The sequence below is a fragment of the Nannospalax galili genome, unplaced genomic scaffold, assembly GCF_000622305.1.
Source record: "Nannospalax galili isolate Female #2095 unplaced genomic scaffold, S.galili_v1.0 scaffold375, whole genome shotgun sequence".
NCBI classification, from domain to species: Eukaryota; Metazoa; Chordata; class Mammalia; order Rodentia; family Spalacidae; genus Nannospalax; species Nannospalax galili.
The window spans coordinates 195,482-220,325 of NW_008337054.1; the positions used below are offsets into that span (position 1 = coordinate 195,482).

At 44.1% G+C, this 24,844-nt stretch overlaps 1 protein-coding gene across 2 annotated transcripts in view; it reads left to right on the forward strand.

The window, feature by feature from the left end:
* The window catches only part of Rragd (Ras related GTP binding D), a 59,006-nt gene continuing 34,162 nt past the window's right edge, over positions 1 to 24,844 (forward strand). For both annotated transcript variants that reach the window (XM_008831833.2, XM_029562976.1), the window contains exon 1: positions 1 to 222. In XM_008831833.2, coding sequence (XP_008830055.1) covers positions 81 to 222 — 142 coding nt within the window. In that variant the 5' untranslated portion in view covers positions 1 to 80. The remainder of the gene's footprint in view (positions 223 to 24,844) is intronic.

Sequence of the window (24,844 nt, forward strand, 5' to 3'; positions counted from 1 at the left end):
CGCTCCGGCTGGCTCCTGCGGCTGCGGGCGGCGGGGAGCCCGGGAGCAGGCCGGCGCGGGACCCCGAGCCCCGAGGAACGATGAGCCAGGTGCTGGGGAAGCCGCAGCCGCAGGGCGAGGACGACGAGGACGACGAGGAGGATGAGCTGGTGGGGCTCGCGGACTACGCGGCCGGGCCCGAGTCCTCGGACGCCGAGCTGGACAGCGGGGCGGAAGACCGAGGTGAGCGCGGCCCGGCCTGCGCGGGGCAGCTGCGCTCGGTGCAGGCGGCCGGGAGGACCCGGGCCGCGGTGGGGGAGGGACCGGCGGCCGAGCCGGCGGCGGAGAAAGGCGGCTGTGCGCCTGGCCAGGTCGGCGACAGCTGCGGGTGTCACTCCTCCCCCGCGGGGCCGCTGCCGGGGCGCAGGTGGGGCCCGAGTCGCTGGGGACGGACGGGCTTCCCGGGTCTAGGCAGATACGTCCCTAGGATGCTGTATTTGCGCCTCGTGTCCCCGTTTGGGCTTGGCAGTGCCTGTCCGGGAGTGGGCACGGCGCTGGGGATTCTTTGCAAACTGTTTCTTGTTCGAGGAGCGGGTGTTAGCAGCCCTTCAGCCCGTGGGGGCTTCCTGCGCTTTATTTCCAAGACCTAAGGAAGTTGAGTTAGGATTCGAGTATAGTTTTCTTAACATTTCTTTTTGCCACCAAAGCGGAAGGTCACTTGAAAAGGTCAGTAGAATGTGGCGGTTAACATTCTCCGTGAAGGTTGTAAGCATTCTAGAGAAAGAACTTTAATGTTTCACGCTGAAGAAATTGCGTCAGCAACAGTAGTGCCCCGTGATTGCAGTTTTAAGAACTTTTACTGAGAATTCACTCAACTTTTTTTTGGGGGGGGGCTCTTTTTGAGATAGGGTCTCCCTGTAGCCACAGCTGACCTGGAACTATGTAGACCAGGCTGACCTCGATCTCACAGAAATCCATCTGCTTGCCTCTGCCTCCGGAGTGCTGGAATTAAAGGTGTGCTTCACCACGCCCGGCTCTGAACTAAACTTTCTCTCTACAAAGTCCATCTCCGAAGACAGTTTTGATTCTACATCTGGCAGGCACTACTTTCAGTCAGAAACGGAATAAAGTTAACTAAGCCTTGAGCCTTCATATAGGAGGGCACTCTTTTTTTTTTCCTGGCTGCTTTTTGTGGAGAGGCTTGGTGCTAAATCTCCATTTGTTTAAACTGGCGTGTGCATCTGTGCGCTTCCCTCTTCTATACCCCTCCTAATTGGTCCCACAGTAGAGCACTAAGCCTAGTTTTTCCTAATTAAATTACTCAATTGCTTTATTATTATTTCAGTTGTACTTGATAGATCTTCCCTGGAAAGGCTGGATTGGGGGGTTGTTTGCAAGGTATTTGAAAATGTATGTGCAGGAAAGGGTGCATGTGTGGTAGTTTAAAGAGAGAAAAAGAGGACCTTATTCTAGAGGTAAAGCCAGTAATATGGTGCTGTCCTGGGGAACAGAGTTTCCAGGAAAGCTGCAGACCTGCTTGGATTTTTTGTTTTGTTTTATTTTCTTCCTGCTGTTGTTATTGGTGGGCTTGGGAAACACCTTTAAATTTGATTTGGGAACCTGAAGTGAAAGTAAAGGCCTGCCTGAGGCTAAAATGCCTGGAACAAAGGCTTCCACTTAGCCTGGACTTGGAGGCTCCCTAGTGCTGTTTAAGGCAAACCTGCCTGAAGCTGATGTTTTGATAACTTCAGTAATAAAACCATCAACCCAGTTCCTGGGATCAGGCTGGAATCTTGCTATAAAAGGCTTCAGTACAATTTTGTGGTGAGAAGAGCAACACATTAAAATTTGCCCTGGTATAAGTACCTAAGCCTGGTTTTGCTCACCTGTCTGTTGTGCACAGGTGGTCCCCTGCTTGTGCTAAGACTCCTTTATCTTTTGAAGACTCTCCTTTGTCTTCTGGCTTGTGTTCTTCCCAGGGTTTCCTAACTTTAGTCCAGATCTCTGGTTTAGGCCTTGATACAGAATCTCTATCAGAAATTTGACTTCCGCTGTCATTACTACTGTTCTGCCAAGGAGCTGGGATTGGGAGAGGGCAAGCCAGGAGTTGTGTCTTCCCTTTCTGTGTCCTTCAGGAGACTGGCTGATCTGTTCCATTGTAATCCTCTTTGGTTTTTTTGAGACAGTGTCTTATGTAGCCCTCGCTGAACTGGAACTCACTATGTAGACCAGCTTGGCCCCAAACTCAGAGTTCCATCTGCCTCTGCTTCCTGAGTGATAAGGAATAAAGGTGTGTACCACTACCTGACAGGTTTTGTTTTTAAAGATTTCTTTTAGGGGTTGGAGATGAAGCTCAGTGGTTTGAACGCTTGCCTCAAAACAAGTGCAAGGCCCTGGGTTCAGTCCTCAGCGCCAGAAAAAAAAAAAAGCAACTAAAGATTTATTTTTAATTATGTGTGAAGGTGCCCAGAAGAGCGTGTCAGATACTCTGGAGCTAGAGTTACAGGTGGTTGTGAGCAGCGCAACATAGATGATGGGATCTGAACTTAGGACTTGGGTCCTCTGGAAGAGCAGCAAGTTCTCTTAACTGCTGAACCATTTCTCCAGCCTGTCATCTTGTTTTATTGTTGGCAAAGTTTGCTTTGTCTATTTTATTCTGAGAAAAGACATATATAGTATGAGCAATGAATTTTGCTAGTGGGCTCTTCTTCCTGTTACCTTTCCTAACAGAGTTTAGAGCCTGTATTTTATGGAGACTTGGGATTTTTCCCATGAGGTTCAGAATCTTCCCTGGTGCAAGAGAACTTAGGAATGGGATGCAGGGCTGACTAGCATTGCTGGTTAAGGCCATTTGTCAGAAACTGTACAAGAAAATATAGACTGAGGCAGAAGATGCACCCCCTTTCCCAGTCTGTAAGATTTATGAAGGGACCTCTGCTATTATTTTTTAACCTGAGTGCCTTGTGAGTTTTACCACCTGTACTGTTTGAATATGTAGTGTAGCTAAGGTGAAACTTAAATTGCAACCTTCCTTTGGCTCCCACTCCATATTTTATTCATGAAGAACAGGAGTGTTCTCAGGTACTTTAGTTCTGTTAAGGACTGATTTGGGTACTCAAATAAAAAAAATCTCACCTTCAAATACTGCCCCCCGCCAATAAAATGCCAAAGAGAGAACAATGATTAGCTATTAAAAACAATTCCATAGGGGTTGGGGAGATGGCTCAGTGGGTAAAATGCATGCTGTGCAAGCACGAGGACTTGAATTCAGATCACCAGCACTCATTTAAAAGCTGGGGTGCAGTGGTGGTGTGCATCTGTAATCCCAGCATTGGAGGGGAAGACAGGCAGATTCCTGAGGCTTGGTGGCCAACCAGTAGCCAAATCATCCAGCTCCAAGTCTAGAGAGAAACCCTGTCTCAAAAAATTGAGGAGAGGGACTGGAGGAAAGGGACTGGTTTAGTGGTCAAGAGCACTGGATGCTCTTGCAGAAGACTCAGGTTTCGTTCCCAGCACCCACATGGTGGCTAACAACCATCCGTAACTCCAGTTCCAGACATCCTACACCCTCTTCTGACCATAACAGGCATTGCATGACATGACATGGGTGCACTTACATATATGCAGGCAAAACACTCATACACATAAAATAAAAATAATTTTTTTAATGAGGAGAGATACAGACAGACAGACACACAGAGAAAGAGAGAGGAGAGAGAGGAGAGAGAGAGAGAGAGAGAGAGAGAGAGAGAGAGAGAGAGAGAGAGAGCCCTGAAGTTCACCTGGCTTCCATGCATGGCTCCTGGTTTCAGTCCTTCGCACCTTACACAAATCCATAGTTGTACCATAAATAATGATTTTTTTGACACACAGACTTTAAATCTTTAGCAAATTACTGTGCTTAAAAAAACTGACATAGGACTGGAGAGATGGCTCAGTGGTTAAGAGCACTGGCTGCTCTTGCAGAGGACCCAGGCTCGATTCCCAGAACCCACATGGCAGCTAACAAACATCTGTAACTCCAGTTCCAGGGGAATCTGACTACCTCTTTTGATTTCCTGGGGCATTGCATGACACAAGTACATTTACATACATGCAAACAATACACTCAGACACATAAAATAAAAATAATAACTAAATTTTTTTTTAAAACTTACGTAACAAGGAACGTTGTTAAAAGACCCCTCAGGATGCTCCCACAATTGTATTTAATCAGAAAGTGAAATTGTTTTCCCCCAAGTTTTCCCAATTTTTCTGAGACTGATCTACTACTACCTTATTGTGCTAACAAGGCTTTGAGTCTTTCTCAGTATTTAGAAGAAACTTGGCAAAGACAGCCCACTCCTACAGCCTCCCTAAATTGGTCTGTTTTCACAGTGACCTGTGCACTCCCTTAGAGTCTAAGGAAGTGACTGTTTAGGTTGTCACTGGAGTCACCAAAGATCTAGGGTGAGCCAATGACACTTCCTTGGTGATGTGACGAACTTGGGAACTTGGGAATCAGTCGCAGCCTGTGCCCCGAGCCAGGTTCAGTTACCCATACTCAAAAAGGCAACTAAAAGAGCCAAATTAAAAAAAAAAGCAAAATTGGCAACTCTAGTTCTAGGGGATCCAATGCCCTCTTCTGGTCTCCAAGGGCATTACATACATGTGATGCACCTATATACATGCAGACAAAACACTCATACACATTTTAAAAAGGGGGGCGCTGGAGAGATGGCTCAGCAGTTAAGAACACTTGCTGTTCTTGCAGAAGACCTGGGTTTGAATCCCAGCACCCACATGGAAGCTAACAATTGTCCATAACTCCAGTTCTAGGGGATCCAGCAGCCTCTTCTGTCCTCTGCAGGCATCGCACAACATGGGTGCACTTACCTACAGACAGGCAATACACACATACACATAAAATAAAAATAATAAATAAAAAAGTAAAATCCACAGCAAAATCATAAAAATGAGATAACAAAATGATACAATAAAATGCAGTTGAATTTTAGAATGCAATGCAAAGAATTTTTTTTATTATTTATTTATTTCATTTTCTATTTTTTTGGTCTTTTTGAGACAGGGTCTCCCTGTAGCCCTAGCTGTCCTGGTCACTATGGGTCACTATGTAGACCAGGCTGGCCTTGAACGCACAGAGGTCTGCCTGCCTCTGCCTCCAGAGTGCTGGGGTTAAAGGTGTGTACCACTATACCCGGCTTATTTTATTATTTTCATTTTATGTGTACGCATGTTTTGCCTGCATGTATGTAAATGCACCTGTGTCGTGCAATGCCCTAGGAGGGCAGAGGAGGGTTTCAGATCCCCTGGAACTGGAATTATGGACAATTATTCACCATGTGGGTGCTGTGATTTGAATCCAGGTCTTCTGCAAGAACAGCCAGCATTCTTAACTGCTAAGCCATCTCTCCAGCCCCATAAATAAATATTTTAAAAGAGCCAAATTAATAGTGGAAAGCAGAAAAGGGAGATTTATTCAATGTGGACACATTGGGAAAGGGGCAAAGAGATCCAGTGACCCCATTAAGTCTATCTTTGGGGTCCTGAAGTGATATTAAAGTTTACACAGAGGGCCAAGGATATATACATCTAGGCAGCCAGGGTCAAGGTGTGGTCCTACCAAGCACTGACCTTGTTTGGGCTTCAACTCACCCTGTAAGGTGGTCTGACAAGTTCTTAGAACTACGTGACATCTCTTTCTGGGAGTCAGGTCCCTCTTGCTGGAGCCTTTTCCTTCTTCCAGCATGAGAGTCCTGGGGAAATTCCTATTTCTTTGGCACCCAATGTTTCAATAGTCCAGTAGTCAAATTGAGAACATCTTCACTTTTGACAGGTCATTAACAAAGAGTATACATGCAGTAAATCTAATAATTCTCACCCAGTGCCATTAGTAAGCTGGGTGTGGTAGTACAGTCCTTTAATCTTAGCACTTCAGACAAAGGCATGAAGATCATAAGTTCAAGGCCAGCCTAGGTTACATAGAGAGACCCTGTCTCAGAAACCAAACAAACAAACAAAAACCACCAAACCCCCCCCCCCAACAAAACCAGAATTCAATTAGTGCCAGCTTCCTTTACCCCCATTTTTTTCCTTTTCCTTTTTTTACATTTGTTTATTTATTTAGTTTGCATGTGTGTAAGTACATGTGTGTAGGTCAGAGGACAATTTGTAGGAGTTGGTTCTCTCTTTGCACTGTATTGGTTCCAGGGATTGAACTGAGGTGGTCAGGTAGCCTTTACCCACTGAGCCATCTCACTGCCCCTCTTTTTCTTTTCAAGCTCTAGGGATTGAACCTCATGCTTGTTAGGCAAATACTCTATCATTACATCTCCAGCTCTTTAAAATTAAAAAAATATATTTTATTTATTTTTATTTTTTAATATTTTATTTATTATTTTTATTTTATGTGTATGCTGCCTGTGTAAGTTTATCCATGTCGTGCAATACCCACGGAGGTCAGAAAAAGGCATCAAATCCCTGGAACTAGAGTTACAGATAGCTGTTAACAACCAATCATGTGCGTGCCGGGAATCAAACCCAGGTCTTCTGTAAGAGCAGTCAGTGCTCTTAACTGCTGAGCCATCTTTCCAGCCCCAGTAGCAATAAAATAAAATTTAAAAAATTTATTTATTTGTATTTTATGTATACCATTGTTTTGCCTGCACAATTGTATGCAAGTGCACCATGTGCATGCAATGCCTGCAGCGGCCAGAAGAGAGCGTCAGCTCCCATGGAACTGGAGTTTTAGACAATTTTAAGTTGCCATGTGGGTGCTAGGAACTGAACCCCGGTCCTCTGAAAGAGCAGCAGCTCCCTCTTTTTAAAAATAATTTTAAATTTTAAGTGAATTGGTCTTCTCATTGTTTCTTCAGAATCTGCAGAGTATACTTGCTCTGGTAGTGAACCCAGGGCTCAGAGATGGTAGGGGACATTTTGAGGCCATATCATAAGCTACAGGTGAGCTAATGCCAGCCCTGTTCTTGAAATTATGCCTTGTCTTAAAGGAGTTGAGTCGATTACTACAACCGCGACCACAGCTAATCTCTTGGATTTCATTTTGGCCTTAGAACTACAGTATTCCTGAACTAGAATCACAGAGTAATTAAAAACGATGTGACCGGCACGTGCATCAACAGCAAATGTACTGATAGCACAAGGGAAAACAGGGTCTCATTTCAGGGTTCTTAGTCTCATTCGTAAAAGAAGTTAATATTGGACTCAAACAGAAGCTTTAGGAAAATTTTATTAGAATTTAAAGATAAAATTTTCAGGGCAGGCAAACTGTAATTTCAACAGCTGCCTTAGGAAGAGACTAGAAGAGAGAAAGAAAATAGTCATGAAGCCAAGTGGTTTTAGAACCTACATGGAGGTCAGATACTTGATGGACTAGTAGGTGCATGGTGGGGAAGAGAAGGGGAGCTTTAGAGAAAAAGTAAAGAAATTCAAGATGTTGGGCAGCTTAGAGCATTAGAGAAATCAGTTAGAAAAGAGAAGAAAAGGAGAGATTTCTGAGTTCTTTAGAAAAGCAGGCATACTTACTGAAAGGTGCATGTCTGACCCAGTCCAGAAGCACTGCAGGAAAAATTCACCATCTCACTGCACTGGGTATTCCACCCATCTCTTTAGCATGACTTAAAGTGAACCCACCTTCCTGGGTGGTCCTTTGATCAGGTGATTGACCCAGCAAAAATGGAAAGTTGGGTCTTCATTCAGGCCAGGGATTCTTACTCTCTTGACTAGTTTTCTCTTAAGGGGCTTTTTGCTACAGGAACACTAACATATATACTAGCACATATACTAACATTGGAGTCAGTGATACAGTGATTTAGTATGGGCCCTGTCCTAGTTTGTTTCTTCATTGCTGTGACAAAACACTCTGACAGCTACCAACTTGGGGAGGAAAGGGTTTATTTATCTTATATCACCCTGGTCAGAGTTCATCAGGGAGCCCAAGGTAGGAACTCAGGGCAGGAACCTGGAGGCAGGAGCTGGAGCACAGGCCAAGGAGGAACACTGCTTACTGGCTTGCTTTCCTGGCCCCTGCTCAGCCTGCTTTCTTATGCAACACAGGCCCACCTGCCCAGGGGTGGCACCACCCACAGTGGGCTGGGCCCTCCCATATCACTCATCAAGAAGATGCCCCTCAGACATAGCCACAGGCCAGTCCAATAGAGGAAATTCCCCAATTGAGGCTCCCTCAACCCAGGTGTGTCAAGTTGACACTAAAGCTATCCAGCACAGGCCCTGTGTAGGGATAACCATAGAGTCTTGAAGCATCTTGTTTTTGTTGCTGTTTTAACAGGGTCTCCCTGTAGCCCTAGCTGGCGTGGAACTTGCTATGTAGACAAGGCTGCTTGATCTCACAGAGATCCACCTGCCTCTTCTTCCCAAGTGCTGGAATTAAAGGTGTGTACCAGGCAAGCATCTTGCATTTTTAACAAATTTGTGATGTGATTAAAAGTCATACCTTGCTCAAGTGGTTGCTTTCATACCTATATTTAGAGAATATTTTTGTCTGTTTTTTTATTTGTTTTTTAAAATTTTTAATTAATTTTTTTTATGTGAATGAGTATTTTGCCTGCATGTTATGTAAGTGTACTTATGTCACCTGAGGAGGCCAGAGAGGGTTTCTGATCCCCTGGAACTGGAGTTACAAATGGTTGTTAGCCACCATGTGGGTGCTGGGAATTGAACCCAGGTCCTCTGCAAGAGCTGCCAGGGCTCTTAACCTATCAGCCATTTCTCCAGCCCCTTTATTTATTTTGGTACAGGGTCCCACAATGAGCCCTGACTGGCCTGGAACTTGCTTTGTGTACCAGGCTGGCCTCAGAACTCACAGAGATCCACTTGCTTCTGCCTACCTACTGGGATTAAAGGGGTGCACCACCATGCCTGGTGCTCTACTTTTATTAGAAATCTCTCTCTCATTTTAGTATTAGAGCTGACATAAGATAGTGTAAGGGAAACATAAGATAGTGTAAGGCATAACCAGGAAGTTCTGGATAAGAAAGGGCTCTGACTTTGAAAGGCCTTGTCTTTCTATTGTGTCTGTGTTTCAAGGGTCACACTGTTTAGATCACCCTTGCAAAACCCATAGCAATACAGGACATTTTTGCTTCCAAAACCACCTCTTTCTTTTTAAAAAAAATATTTTACTTATTTTTAGGCTGGGTATGGTGGCACATGCCTTTAGTCCCAGCACTCGGAGGCAGAGACAGGTGGATTTCTGTGAGTTCAAGGCCAGTCTGGTCTACATAGTGAGTTCCATACCAGCTGGGGCTACAGGGAGACCCTGTCTCAAAAAGATAAAAATTGTTTTTTACTTATTTTTATTTTATGTGTATGACTGTTTTGCCTGCATGTATATAAGTGTACCATGTGTGTTCCTGGTGCCTGTGGAGGCCAGAAGAAGGCATTGGGACTCCCTGGAACTGGAGTTACATATGGTTGCAAGCTACATTAGGGGTATTGGGAACTCAACCCCAGTCCTCTGTAGAGCAGCCAGTGCTCTTAACTACTGAGCCATCTCTTCAGCCCCTGTTTCTTTTGGGGGTATTTTTGAGACAGGGTCTCAGGCCGGGCAAGGTGGCACATGCCTTTAATCTCAGCACTTGGGAGGCAGAGGCAGGTGGATCTTTGTGAGTTCAAGGCCAGCCTGGTTTACATAGTGAGTTCCAGGACAGCTGGGGCTACAGGGTGACCCTGTCTGCAGGGTCTCTCTGTAGCTCCAGCTGTTCTAGAACTCACTATGTAGACCAGGCTGGCCTTGATTTCATAGAGATCTGCCTGCCTCTTCCTCTTGAGTATTGGAATTAAAGGCCTATGTCTGCCTTTTTTTTTTTTTAATTTATTTTTATTTTATGTGTGTTTTGCTTACCTGTATGTAAGTGTATTTGTATCATGCACTGCTCACAAAGGCCAGAAGAGGCATCAGATCCTTTGGAACTAAAGTTATGGATGGTTATTAGCTCTGTTTGGGTGGTGGGAACTGAACCTGGATCCTCTGAAAGGGCAGCCAGTGCTCTTAACTGCTGAGCCATCTCTCCAACCCCTGTATTTTTTACTTAAAAAAAAATTCTTAGCCAGGCGTGGTGGCGCACTCCTTTAGTCCCAGCACTCGGGAGGCAGAGGCAGGCAGGTCTCTGTGAGTTTGAGGCCAGCCTGGTCTACATACTGAGTTCCAGGACAGCTGGGGCTACAGGGCAACTCTGTCAAGACAAAAAAAAAAAAAAAAAATTCTTGTGTGGGGTGGCAGTGCACTGGAGAGAAGTGGGGGCGGGACTGAGATCAGAGGACAACTCAGGTGTTGAGCCTTCTTGCCTTCTATCTTAGAGGCAGGGTGTTTTGTTAGCTGCTGGGCACTGGAGCTTCCAGGGTTCCAGTGTCTCCACCCCACATCTCACAGAAGGCCCACTGTGATTACAGGTTATAGATGCCTGCTGTCTTTAAGTAGGTTCTGTCTTTAAGTAGGTTCTGGGGATCCAAACTCTGGGCTTTTGCTCAGCAAGCCTTATCTATGGAGCCATTTCCCTAGCTCTTTCCTCCTTTTTTTTGATGCCTTTTTAAAATTCTCTCACCTCCTCCAAAACTTTATAGCTCTTTGGTGACAGTGGCTGTCTCTAGTTTTGCTGTGACTCAGACAGGTTTTTCACTCCTGAACTATGTGTCTGGGAAACTGGTAGATTTCCTTTTTCTCGTAGACCTCTGGAAAAGATTTTTTCAGTGTGTAATAGAGGCCTGTGTAGAAGCAGTCTTGACTTTCTCAAGTAATTGTTTGAAAGTTCCTATGAACACTTCCTTCTTGTAGGAGCACTGGTAAATTGCAACACGTTAGAAATGTCACTGAATGGGTATATTAGATAAATAGTTACATATTTATTCGGTCATGGTATTTAGTTGCCCACCAGTATGATTTGATTTTCACATATAAAGTAAAAATAAATAAATAAATAAATAAAAAACCCCACCTTCATGCTTTTGAAAATATATGACTTATTTTCATTTGATTGTTTTTACTAAGTATCAAGCACTTTACTAAGTAATCAAGTAGACAGTGAATCTAAGTGATTTTTGCATATTTCTCTCCTGGTAGTACTATTGCTGTTCATATGGTTCATTCTCTTTTGAGTCAGAATTTATTGATCGCAAACTGAGTCCCAACAGCCTCTTCCTGAAAGAGGAAGAAACTGAAATTAGGTAGATCCTTAAGTGTTTGTTAACCTACAGAATACTACTAGCAGAACCATCTAAGGTGAGTGAGTCTCTCCTATTACAGTCACATTCCACAAGACTCCCTGGTTGCCTAGGCTAGCTTAGGTTGGGAGAAAAAAGGAAAAAAAATGGTGTGTGTAGGTGACTGTGTACTAATGGTGCAGGGAAAATTGGGGTCTCCTCTTGGGGTTCTTGGTGTCATTAATAAAGGGATTTAAGAATGGACTCAGAAGCTGAAGGACAATTTTAAGACTCCCAGGGCAGGCGAGCTGTAAATCTCAGCAGCTGCCCAGAGCCAGAGGGAGAGGAGGAAGGAGAGAGAGAGGGGGAAGAAGATGATGGAAGAGAAGGAAAAAGCCATGCAATTTAAGTGTCGTGGAGTCCACATGGTGGACTAGCAGCTACATGGTAGGAAGGGGAACTTTAGAGAAAGAGTAAGGAAACCCAAATGTTGGGAAACACAACATGTTAGGATAAGCATGCTTAGAAAAGAGACAGAAGAAAACAAGAGGTTAGGCTGCTCTGAAGAATTTAGAAAAGCAGGCTAAGCTGGGCGTGGTGGCACACGCTTTTAATCCCAGCACTCGGGAGGCAGAGGCAGGTGAATAGGTGAATCTCTGTGAGTTCAAGGCCAGCCTGGTCTACGTAGTGAATTCCAGGACAGCTGGGGCTACAGGGAGACCCTGTCTCAAAAAGACCAAAAAAAAAAAAAAAAAAAAAAAAAAAAAAAAAGCAGGCTGAACCTGGTAAGCTACTGTGCTGGGGGCAGGGATTTGGAGAAGGAAAAACACTAATTATTCTGCCTATCTCTGCCTATCTCTTTAGCATGGCTTACGAAGAGCTCCTGCCTTCCTAGGAGTGGTGCCTTGGCCAGGTGACTGACCTGCTCAACTGGAATGTTAGGTCTCCACTCAGGCCAGAGATTCTATTCCCCAGACCCCAGAACAACCTTTTGATTTTCCCATATAGACTCTTCCTTGGGAGTCTGTCTCTGGAAGAAACTTCTTGAAATGTGAATCCAATCATGGTGATCACCCTCTTATGGGTCTTCCTAGTCTCTTTACTGGTCTTTATTGTTACTGTGAGACTGATGGAAAAGGATATTAAGAGTAATGGGCTCAGGGATGTGTGTAGCGTCACACCCAGCTAGAAAATGACAGAGCTGGCACTTGGACTCAAGTCTGATACTAATTTTGCAACCTGTCCATTGCTATCACTTTGCCATCACCTTATCCTAATTTATTAAATCTTTGTTTTAAATTTTCCTGCTTGGGGCCTGTTCAAAAGTGTCGTTTCTCAAAGAACTCTCCTTAATCTAATAGCTTCAGTTGTAATGAGCCAGAGTTCATGCAGAGTACATCATACACTGTCTTATTTTCCCCAGAGAGTCTCTAGACTCAAGGAGGGAGGCCAGTGCTGTTGACCTGTGTGAGGAGGTACACACTGACACTATACTCCCATTTTCCTTATCTCTGGCTCATTCACTATGTGCATTCCCAACCCACAGGTCAGCCAGATACAGTCTCCTGCATCCCTGTGCTCAAAGGCACTAACCACATTTCGTCTTCTTACAAGGCTGCTGAGTTTTGATAGGGCTCTGCTGGTTACTGGGTAATTCCAAATTAAATAACTAGTCTGAGATGTTAAAGACTGATAATGTCCCAATTAGGTGACCCTCTCTTCTGATTGCTGTTACTTGAGGGATTGGCTTTCCTTAGGACCTTCAGCCGTTTAGTTCCTCAGTTGAGAAGTTTGGACAGGGTCAGGACCAAGTGAAAGATGGGAAGGTCTGCTCCATGTCCCTGACTATAGTAGGTAATTCTACTATATGTAATTCTACTATGCAGTACTACTGATCATCTTAACACAGTTCCAAGTGCTGATCTGGGCCAAAGTTAGACATGGAGTTTCTTGTGTATGTGTGTGCACGTGCATGTGTGTGTGTGTGTGTGTGAGGGGGAGTTGCATGCATGTGTATGGAGGCTGTTCCTCAGGTGCTGTCTGAGGAACATCTTTTGAGGCAGGGATTCTCACTTGACTTGGAACTCACCAAGTAGGCTAGGTTGGCTGGTCAGAACACCCCAAGGATCTGTTTGTCTCTGTCTTCCCAGTGCTGAGATTACAAGTGCATGCCACCACACCTAACTCTTAAGTTGGTTCTAAGGTCCAAATTTAGGTCCTCATGTTTACACTGCACATACTTCACTGACTGAACCATCTCCCCAGACCCCAGAACAGCCTTTTGATTTTTCCAAATAGACCCTTCTTTGGGAGTCTGTCTCTGGAAGGAACTTCCCAAAATGTGAATCTGATCATGCTAATCACCCTCTGTATTCTCATTGATTTCCTCATGGAGCTTGGGTAAATGCTAAATTCCCCAGCATTGAATTGGTGAGCTAGCCCATTTTTGATGTCAACTAATTTATTCAGAGGAATCTATTGAACTGCTGTTACATGCTGCCTTGTATTCCTGAGAGACAGACAACAAACAAGGAAACCAACAGGACAGACATGCAAAGTCAAAGAATTCTGTAGTGAGGACTACTCTGTTTCTAAGCCATATTGCAGTTATTTTGGAATAAAGAATCAGCCTGACTCTTAGTGTTAGTTTTATGACTAAGAATGGACCTGAACTCTGAAAACCAACTACCTGTTCCTTCAGATCTTTCTAGGAACTGTGCTCCCAAGCCAGGCCTCACCCATACTTTTATTCAGACAGTCTCTCCAGCAGGAATTGTGGACTACAAGTTTGGAGTCATTCTTTTCTTATCAGAGACTCTTGTCCTTTAATCCCTAGGCCTAAAATGTCTCATACACACAATGCCAAGCATTCTTCTCACTTATTCACAGCTTCCAATGAGTATATGAATATGAATACCCTGCTTTCAAGCTCTTCGATATGCTAATTCATGCACACCCACATTTATTCACTGTCTTGGGTGGAGGGCAAAATGGGGTCCTGAGAAATCAAGGTCATATGCTGGGGACACAAGAGCACATGGCTCAGTGAGTTTGTTTACATTATAAATAGTAGCTTTTGGGTGCAAGGTTAAGTAAAAGTCATTAGTTCAGATTCTGTCCACACTGTAAGTCATTCTTTTATTTTATTTTTTTTCCTGTCTTTTTGTGACAGGGTCTCCCTGTAGCCCCAGCTGTTCTGGAACTCGCTATGTAGACCAGGCTCTCCTTGAACTCAAAAAGATCTACCTGCCTCTGCCTCCCGAGTGAGTGCTGGGATTAAAGACATTTGCCACCACGCCTGGCTGTAAATCATTCTTATGCAAAGAACTATTAAAAAGATACAGGTTCTAGCCTGGCCTGGTGGCACATGCCTTTAATCCCCTTGGGAGGCAGAGGCAGGCAGATCTCTATGAATTCAAGGCCAGCCTGGTCTGCATAGCGAATTCCAGGACAGCTGGGGCTACAGGTAGACCCTGTCTCAAAAAAGACCGGAAAAAAAAAAAAAAAAAAAAAAAGATACAGGTTCTGGCCTAGGAAGTGGTGTGGGGTGTGATGTAGGTCAGAGAGGGTGACCTTGAAGTAGGCCTGAATAAAAGGCAAAGAACCTGGCCTGGTGTGGTGGCCCATGCCTTTAATCCCAGTATTCAGGAGGCAGAGAGAGAGGTCAAAGCCAATTTAGTCTTACACAGAAAGCTCCAGGCCATCCAGGGTTATTTAGTGAGAATCTGTCTCAAAAAAAAAGAGCCTGGGGAAAGCTCAGGGTATAGTGAGAAATAAGGCAAAATTGTGAGGTAAGACCTTTCTAGAAGGTCTGAATGGCTGGTAGAGAGGAAACAAGTAGGGAAGAGGAGCCAGATGTGGGTGAGAGAGCAGCCTGTGTCAGCCTTTGGAGAGAGGAGATGCCATCTAAATGCTCCCAGGACTATGTCTCCTCTCTTTGCCTTCAAACTGCACCCCTAACCTCCTATACCCTTAACTTGCTCACAACTCTTCTTGGACGCTTTCCTCACACTTCCTCTCTTTTGCTTTTTTTTTTTTTTTTTTAAATTTATGTGTATGAGTGTTTTGCCTGCCTGTATGTAAGTGCCCCTGTGTGTGCAGTGCCCATGGAGGCCAAAAGAGGGCATTTGATGTTCTGGAACTGAAGTTGTGGAGGTTGTTAGCTGCCATGTGGGTACTGGGAACCCAAACCAGCTCCTCTGAAGAGCAGCCAGTGTGCTTAACTGCTTAGCCATCTCTCCAACCCCGATTCTTCCTCTTCTTTAAGGTTCAGAACATCTTGCTTTTCAGGGTTTGTCACTGCCTTTTTCTAGTCTCTGTGCCCCTCCTGTTGACAGGGCGATGGATCTCTCTTTTTCACATCTGCAGCCCTGCCTCACACTTGGGAGGCCTTCAGGAACCTTCATGGAAGGAGAGCGAACTTTGCTCTTAGGAATTTCATCCCACCGTAACAGCTGCCTTTTAGAGTCCCCTTGGGCTACTTGTTGAGTCACCGTTTTCCTGCAGCTAGTCCCTGACTTCGTACTTTTTGCAGAGCAGCTGCTGTCCTCTGTCCTTTCTTCTTCACCATTCTTACTCTGGTCCACCAGACTTGACATAGCCATGGCTCAATCAGAAGGGGTTCGTGGAGAGCCTGCGTTTTGTAGAAGGCTGGGGCACTTTCTTTGCTGATAGAAACTCCCTCTGGCACGGTGGAAGTGGGGAGCTGTTTGGGGAGACTCAGAGCTGCATTCTGTGAGCTCCTGGAAAGGGACTTGAACCCTGGACTGTTATGTTACAGTTCCTGGTGCTCCACCCATTAAACCATTCTGGCCCTAGGGGTTTCTTAAGCAGATTTTGGAGAGGACAAAAAGGGAGGTCTTGAGCTGGGGGTTAGCTCAGTTGGTGGAGTGCTTGCTTAAATGTGCAGGAGGCCCTGGGTTCCATCCACAGCACCACATAAGCCAAGCATGGTGGTGCAGGCCTATAACCCCACACTCAGGAGATGGAGGCAGGAGGATCAGTGGTTTAAGATCATCTTCCACTACACAGGAGTTTGAGGCTAGAATGTTTCAAAAAGAGGCGGGGGTGGGGGTGGAAGGTGGAGTGAGTAGGTGGAAATTTGTCAGCATTCTCTCTAATATAAAAGAAACCTCTCCTGGTATTCAGCAACAGGCTACTAATTTTTTTTTCACCTGCGGCCCACAATAATACAACATATATATGTTATGAACCAGGACATACATGTAAACAAACCCTAGTGAAAACTAAGCAGCGCTTCCTATATGCATAAAGTAGTCTGATGTTTTCCTATCTTCTCTTTTAAAAATTTGTTAAGCTGGGAGTGGTGGTGTACACTGTCAATCCTAGCACTTGGAAGGCAGAAGCAGGTACGTTTCTGTGAGATGAAGAGGAGCCCAGTTTATACATTGAGTTCCAGGCCAGCTGGGACTATAAGGAAACCCTGTCTCAAAAAGACCAAAATAAAATAAAATAAAGTAAAATAAAATAAAATGAATTTTGTTGTTTAGTGCTGTTGATGCTGATTTTATTGATTTTTTTTAAATGACAAATGTTTTCTGTATTAAATTATGAATATAGGCTATTTGACATTAGAAGCTGAACAGTGGCATGAAGCTATTTTGTAGAGGATTATAGGAAGACAGTCTGGTGTAAATTTTAATTCTTAGCATATGCAAATGAAACCACAATTTACTATGTAAGGTGGTGAAGGCCCTAGCTGAATGCACTGCTTTGTCAAGTCTGTGACCTTCAGCAAGTTCCCGTTCCCAGATCTCTCAGGGCCTACTCACTGGCTAGGAAGGCTTTGTAGAAGTGGCCAGAGCAGTCTCTGCTACACTACATACACATACACTCAGTCGGAGTGATAAAATGCATCACACTGGTCTAAGGGGTCTCTGCAAAGATCCTTATTTACCTTGTGTACCTCATGTACCTAAGTACTTTATGTGCTTTATGTACCTTATGGCACTCTTGCTGGTCTGGCCACCATTTACAGTGAACAGTTGGGGGTCTGCTAGAAGGCAGGGGCAGAGAAGAATATCCAGCTCTGTGGTTACAGCTATATGTATATTTCGCTTTATAGCTACCCTGTGTTTATAAACTGACACACTTCCCCTCTTCACAGGGGTCTCCTTCAGCACCCCACCCTCCCAAGACGAGAAGCTCCAGCCACAGAAATTCAGTCTCAGCTGAAGACAAGTTCAAAATTACACCCACTTCTAGCAATATTACCTGGGAAGAAAGACATTCGTAGACATGTGGCTATTCTGTTACATCAGTCTTGTGGTACTTTGCTCTTGTTAATTGGAAGCAGGGTTGAATGCAGAAAAAAAAGGTACAGACAGGAACTGGTGAGACAGCTGAGCAGATAAAATGCTTGCTGCCTGGCAACCTGAATTCAAGCTCTGAAACTCCCACAGGTGTCTTGCTCCCCAGACTGCACAGTGGCATTTCTCCTTGACAAGTGCCTCCATCTGGCACTTGCTATTTGGGAAGTGATGATAGAACAGCTAGAGCTCATTGGATTTCTTTTCCTTGGGATTACATTTTAAAAATAGCTGTATTAAAGTATAATTTGCATAAGTAAATATATACTTGGTAAGTTTGGGTGTTTCTATTCACCTGTGAAGCCACCACAATCAATATGAAGAATGCATTGTTACCTCAGAGTTTCCATTTTCCATGTGATCCTTCTACCGACCAATGCTTCCTTCTTCATTCCCCAGTCATTGAAGCGCTCTTTTCCATTGCAGATTAGTTCACATCATTTTACAGTTTTATGGAAAAGGAACTATAGAACATGATCCATTTTGCCTGAAAGTGTTCACTCAGCATAATGACTTCGCGATTCATCTACAATTATTAGTAACTCCCTCCTTTTCTTCCTCTACTGAGGATCAAACTCAGAGCCTTAGCCACACTAGGCGGGTGCTCCACTATGAGTTTCAATCCAGCCCCACCCAGGCTATTTCTTTTTATCACTAGGATGTATTACACTTTGTTTATCCATTCACCTATTGATAGACATTTGAATTATTTTCTGTTTTTGAATTAGTTTTGTATAGACACATGCTTTTTTTGTTGTTGTTTTTGTTTTTTTTGGTCTTTTTGAGACAAGCTCTCCCTATAGTGGGGCTGGCCTGGATATTACAGAGATCTGCTTTCCTCTGCCTCCCAGGTGCTGGGATTAAAGGCATGAGCCACCATACCTGGCAGAGACACTTGCTTTCATTTCTCTGGGGTTAATACCTGACAGTTGAATGGATGGGATTTTGTAAGTGTATGTTTTTTATATTTATTTATTTATTTATTTTTCTTGAGACAGGGTCTTGTGTAGACTAGCCTAACCTGGAACTCACTGTGTAGGCCAAGCTGGCTTCTAACTTGCAGCAATTCTCCTGTCTCTCTTTCTGAAGTATTAAGATCTCATCCCTGGCCTGGAGAGATGGCTTAGCAGTTAAGAGCACTGACTGTTCTTGCAGAGGACCTGGGTTTGATTCCCAGCACCCACATGGTGGCTACGAACCATCTTTAACCCCAGTTCCAGGGGAATTTGAAGCCCTCTTCTTTACATATTAAAAGGTATTTCCCTTTTAAAAACTAATTTTATTTATGTTTATTATTGCAGTACTGGAGATTGAACAAAATTATTTTTAATTATGTATATTAAAACATTTCATTGTATTTATTTTAATTTTATAGGTATGAATGTTTTACCTGCATGCATGTATGTGCACCATGTGTGTGCAGTGTTCATAGAGGCCAGAAGTGGGCATCTTATCTCCTATAAGTAGAATTACAGATGATTGTGAGCTGCTTTGTGGGTGCTGGGAACCAAACCCAGGTCCTCTGCAGGAGCAGCAACTGCTTTTAACCATTGAATCATCACTCCAGCCCCAATATTTCTTTCTTAAAGATTTACTTTTTATTTCATATTTTATTTTTTTTACGTGTGTGTGTGTGTGTGTGTGTGTGTGTGTGTGTGTGTGTGTGTGAGTCTGTGTGAGTCTGAGTCTGAGTCTGCCTGTATGCCATATGAATGCAGTGCCCTTGGAGGACAGGAGAGGGTGTTTGCCTGGAGCTGGAGTTACAGGTAGTTGTGAGCTTTTGGAGTGCTGGGAACTGAACATAGGTCTTTTGGAAGTGTAGCAAGCACTCTTAACCACTGAGCCATGCCTCTAGTTGCAAAATATTTCTTTAAAAAATTAAAACAAATTCCCTTTCATGATTCCCATAGATTTCTCCTCTGTGTGTTCTTTACTACTTGCTGTGTGACTGTTTCACTAAAATTTCCCCTTCCTGCTCTCTGGGAGGCCAGCCCTCAGTCACTGGGTCTCCTGGTTCTGATGCTGGTTAACAAAACTGACCTAACACAGTTCTCTTGGGTTTTTGCACAGTTTATGACTTCTGGGAGGGAGTGACTTACAAAGAAATGGTTTCTCATAACCCACGTGCCACTCAAGCCCCTCCTGAAGTTTCTATTGGCTTTCATGCCCACGTGGGTCTTACCCTCATCTCGCCCTGCAGAGCTCACAAGACAGGCGGGGCATCCAAGTGTCTTGCCCCACCATTTCCCACTACCTTTCTGGCTGCATGCTTTGCTCCTGGAGTTCCAATATGGCAGCAGCTCCACACCTTTTCCCAGGTGCCCTGAGTTGCCCACGATTGTGCTTGTCACCCATGTTCTTCGGAAGAATGAGGAATTTCCAGGCTACACTCCACCTCTTTCCTCCAGCTCTCACAAACTTTCCACCACCTCTTCCATGAATTTCCCTGAGCCTTGGAGGGAGTGATAGATGCAGGATGATCTCCCTTGTATCATGGTGAGATATTGACCTCTTGGGCCTCCCCATCATTCATCTTCAAGACGCGGCCACCTTCCCAGCTGTGGCCTGTAGCCTTCCCTGACACAAGAAGTTGGTCTGGTCTACAGCACCAGATATGTGTTCCATCTCTAGGAGCGGGCCTTATCCAGTTAGAGATTTGTCAGTACATGTGTTAGTCAAGCCATTATTCCACTACATGCCTGGCATGTCCATAGTGTGCAGCTCGTGGGGTCCATTGTTGAACAGAATCATAGGGGATCCTTTTTCCCCAACCATCTGCATAGCACTTTCTGGCACTATGAAAGCCATCCATCCAGTGGCATGGAGTTTTTCATTTCTCTTTCTTCTTTTCCCATGCTCACATCATGCAGTGTCTTTGGCAACATGGCCTTACTGACCTTTCTAGTGTACAACTGACATTAGTGGCAATAGCCTTGGTTAATTTGAGAACCTCTAGGCTCTCTTGCTGACCAACAGCTCATAGAGGGGCAACCCACCCCTGGTACTGTAGTTTTTCTTAATAGTTGTATAGTTTTAGGAGCTTCTGTTTTTATCTTACCCAACCATAAAACTCCCAAGGATCTTACAGCTATAGCTGGCCTTTGTTTCTTCAGGTATCTTTCACATGTGTTTCACATCTGTAAAACACTAGAGGGAAGGTTAACATCATATATTAAATCAATCATAGACAAGGTAACACAGCATGGAAAGGTTTTATCCATTTGTATTAATTGCTTTCTCCATAGATCTTTGTTAGGTACCATAGCATGGGTAAGAGGCATTCATTTGGTTAGTTCTTTACTATCTTTAGTTATCCCTTTGGAGTCTTTCCACATTCTGGGGCTCTTACATGGAGTCTCTTTGTATTCTTTCATCCTTGATACATTTACAGATGCTGGCTCAAGTTGCCTGACCCTGCACTGGGCTAAGGAGGCATAGGGTCTCTTTTGTCCTCACTGCACCTGTTGGTTCCCTGAGTCAGGCAGGCCCTGGGTCTGCCTCCTGGCTGTAGGCATATCTGCCACCTCTCCATTGACAATACCTGGCTGCTGGGGGAGGCCCTGGTGGGAAAAACTGCCTCCATCCCTAGCATAGGTTTTCTCAGGAGAGAAATGTACCTTATTTAATCTTTGGGGATCTTTAATCACCCTGGGACAGTTTTCATCCTCTGAATGCCTTTTATGAACTGTTCTTCTGCGTTTAATGCCTTCCAGAAACTCCTTAGTACCAAATTTAGTTTTCTATCCATTTTTTATTTGGGAATTTGGGCTTGACATAAATCTTGCCACATTTGTCTTCGAGTAACCCAAATGGACCATTTCTTCTGTCCTGTCTTTTTTGTGTCTCTTGTAGGGTGTTATTCTACAGACACATTTTACATGCTGGGCTGAGTCACTTAGATCTGTTAAAGCCTCTCTCACTTTACAAAGATCCTGTCCCATTAAAGAACTTAGCAAAACCATTAAAGGTCTATACCATTCTCGAGTTCCCAGTTGAATTAAGCTTTCCTTTATAACTCTGGTGAACACAGCCCTATCTGGCCCAGTGAACTGGCCATTATATGTTGCTTTTTCTATTCCTAGTTCTCAGTAATGCCTCTCCCTCTTTTATAGTACTCTAACCCCTGTTAATCATGGGAGTTTCCCTTGGTGATGACCATGTGTCTTTGATGCCTTGCACTAGCCATCCCATTAGGGACTGCTCCCCCCTGCATTAGTCTAGGTTTAACAGCCTATGTCTCAAGGATGGATGGGTGGTTATGTAACTCAGCTGTGATGCTTCTGAAGGACTTATACTGACATTATTTGCTCCCATGTCCTATATCCTCACGAGCCATGTAGTGAGGGGCTCTTTGATTGCTTGCTTATAAGTCTTTCCTAGTTTCAACAGCTCCAGTGTGGAGTATTTTCTCCTAGTTATAGTACTGTGTCCTGAGGTGGATTTGGATTGGTCCTGAAGGTCTGAACTGTCCAAAGACGGTTCACCAGATATTGCTGCTCGGGAGAGCCAGGACAGGCGCATACGGACAGAAGAGATTCCACATGAGTGAGAGGTTACAAGTACAATATATTTCACACAACAAGCCCAAAATACATTCACAAACACTCAAGGGGAGAAATAGGAAGAACTGAACCAATGTTCAGAGCTCCTAGATCTTAGGGAGTACCTCCAGACCAGAGCCCAATGTCCCAGTCCTTAGGTGCTCCGTGTTTAGGTTCTCAGCGTCTGCCATGATCATTGTTTTCTCCCGACTGAAGTCTCTCGGCCACAAGTCTTGATGATCATGTGCAGTCGTGGCAGGTCTCAGGCGTCTCGGATGTTTCAGTGTCTCGATGTCTTGGGCAGGGAGTCGGGATGCGGCCAGACAGAGTGGACGGTCTGTCTCGATCTTGGGAGTTGCCAAGCATTGGTGAACTGCTCGAGTCTCTGGCTTTTTATATGTTTTTTTACTGTCAGTCTGTCATAGTCTTGATGTCAGTGAGTTCAGCTGGCGTCTTAGATATGGTGACTGCTCTTGGGTTACTTATCACACTCACACATACATTCTGTTTCACTCAGTTAAGGCTCATGCTTCCTAGTTCAGCTTATCTTGTCAACCATAGCTGTCACATAGCTCGCAGTTTCAATCACTTTCATTTTTACAGATTAGATTTCTATTTCTATATTCTAAATTCTATGATATTCGCTATGTTTCTATTACATTCATTACATACTGTTATCTTTTTCCTGTTTGTATCAAAGATTGACTCTGAGGGGCAGCTTTAGCTACTTTTATTTCTGGGTTGTTTCCTGTCTTTTTTCCTGGGTCCTTGGACCCCTGGTCCCCTAACTTTACACAAGTTAGAATCTCCCTTTTATTCTCTCTCTCAAGCTCTGAGGCTGAGAGTAACTCCTTAACCTTTTCAGCATCTTCTGCCTTTGGCAAATCTTTTATTATGCAAAATAGTGGCCATGCCCCCTCTCTGGCTTCTCCATCTGCTTCCAAGGCTTGTAAAATTTTTTTCTAGCCTCCCTAGAACCTTTAAAGAATTTTCACATACAAGTAACTGAACTATTTTCTCACATTTACAGGACAGCTGTGGCCCAGGGATTTTCCCCTTTGAGTCCATCTGTGTCTGCATGGCCCACATCATTCTAATTACATATTTCATGATCCATTGTGTGATCCATGTCAGCACTGCCGTTAGCTCCCTTGCTTTTCCCGAACTTGCGCAGTTTGTCATTTCCAGCGCCATCTGCCAACTACGCCAATTTGTTTGACTAAATTTTCCCCTTCCTGCTCTCTGGGAGGCCAGCTCTCAGTCACCAGGTCTCCTGGTCCTGACGCTGGTTAACAAAACTGAGCTAACACAGTTCTGTTTGGGTTTTGCACAGTTTATGACTTCTGGGAAGGAGTGACTTACAAAGAAACAACTTCTCATAACTCATCTGTCATTCAAGCCCTGCTGGTAGTCTCCATCAGCTTAAGCACTATCTCACCCCATGGTCTGAGTGCCTCATCTCTCCCTGCCCACCCGCATCCATGAATTCCGCTGTTTGCCACTCTTTAGCCAGCTATATGCTTCGCTTCCAAGTTCCAATATAGCTACGGCTCCACCCCTTTTCCCAGGTTGCCCTGCATCACTCATGCTCATGCCCATTCTCCGTGCTTGCACATGTCACTCACACTTTTTGGAGGAATGAGGAATTTCCAGGCTACAGTGACCTTCTGGGCCCTTTTCTAATAGTTTGCACAAATTTATATGCTCTACTAGTTTCAGATATGTTTTTTTTTAATTATTTATCATTTTTATTTTGTGTGTATGAATGTATTGCCTGCGTGTAGGTAAGTGCACCCATGTTGTCCTGTGCTCTCAGAGGTCAGAAGAGGGTGCTGGATCCCCTGGAACTAGAGTTATGGATGCTTGTTAGCCACCATGTGAGTACTGGGAATCAAACCCTGGTCCTCTGCAAGAGCAGCCAGTGCTTTTAACTGCTGAGCCACCTCTTCAGTCCCCAGATAGGTTTAAAAAAATTTTTTTTTTAAATTTAGGAGTGTGTGTGTGTGTGTGTGTGTGTGTGTGTGTGTGTGTGGTGAGTGCGGTACCCTCAGAGGAAGCCAGAGGTGTTGGATTCCTAGAGCTGGAATTACATGCAGTTATGAACAACCCAGTGTGGGTGCTGGGAACCTCCAGCCCAGGTTTGGCTCTGGGGTCATGGCCTCCAGCCTTCTGTAACTGTTCTATCACTGAGCTTCACCCTTTACTCCAAAATATGCTTTTGTAGCAAGAACCATAGCATATTTTGAGTTACCTTTTCTTGCCTATCTACATGTTGGCTGTAATGTTAGTTTTGTTTTGTTTTGTTTTGTTTTTTGGTCTTTTTGAGACAGAGTCTCCCTGTAGCCCCAGCTGGCGTGGAACTCACCTTGTAGATCAGGCTGGCCTTGAACACACAAAGATCTGCCTGCCTCTGCCTCTCAAGTGCTGGGATTAAAGGTGTGCACCACCATGCTCAGCTCTAGTTTTTATTCAAAAGATTTAAACCAGTACTTAAAACTAGTAAGTTTCATTAAAATTTGTTTCTCCATTGCACCCTGTATGACAGTATATGTTAAACCAACATGTTTTCTTCCAGTAAACATCATTTAGCAATTCTTCCTTTAGAAATTCTTTCCAAGAAATTAAGTGGACATTGACCTTTCAGAATCTTTAAATGTTTGAGAGTGTTATTTTGCTTCTACACTTGAAAAATAGAACAACTGACATATAGTTCTGAATGCAAAGATCTTTCTTTTATCTTCAAAGATATTATTTGTACTTAGACCCAGGTTGTTACAAATCTGATGTCTTTTCTTTCCTTTTTTTGTAGTATTTGACATT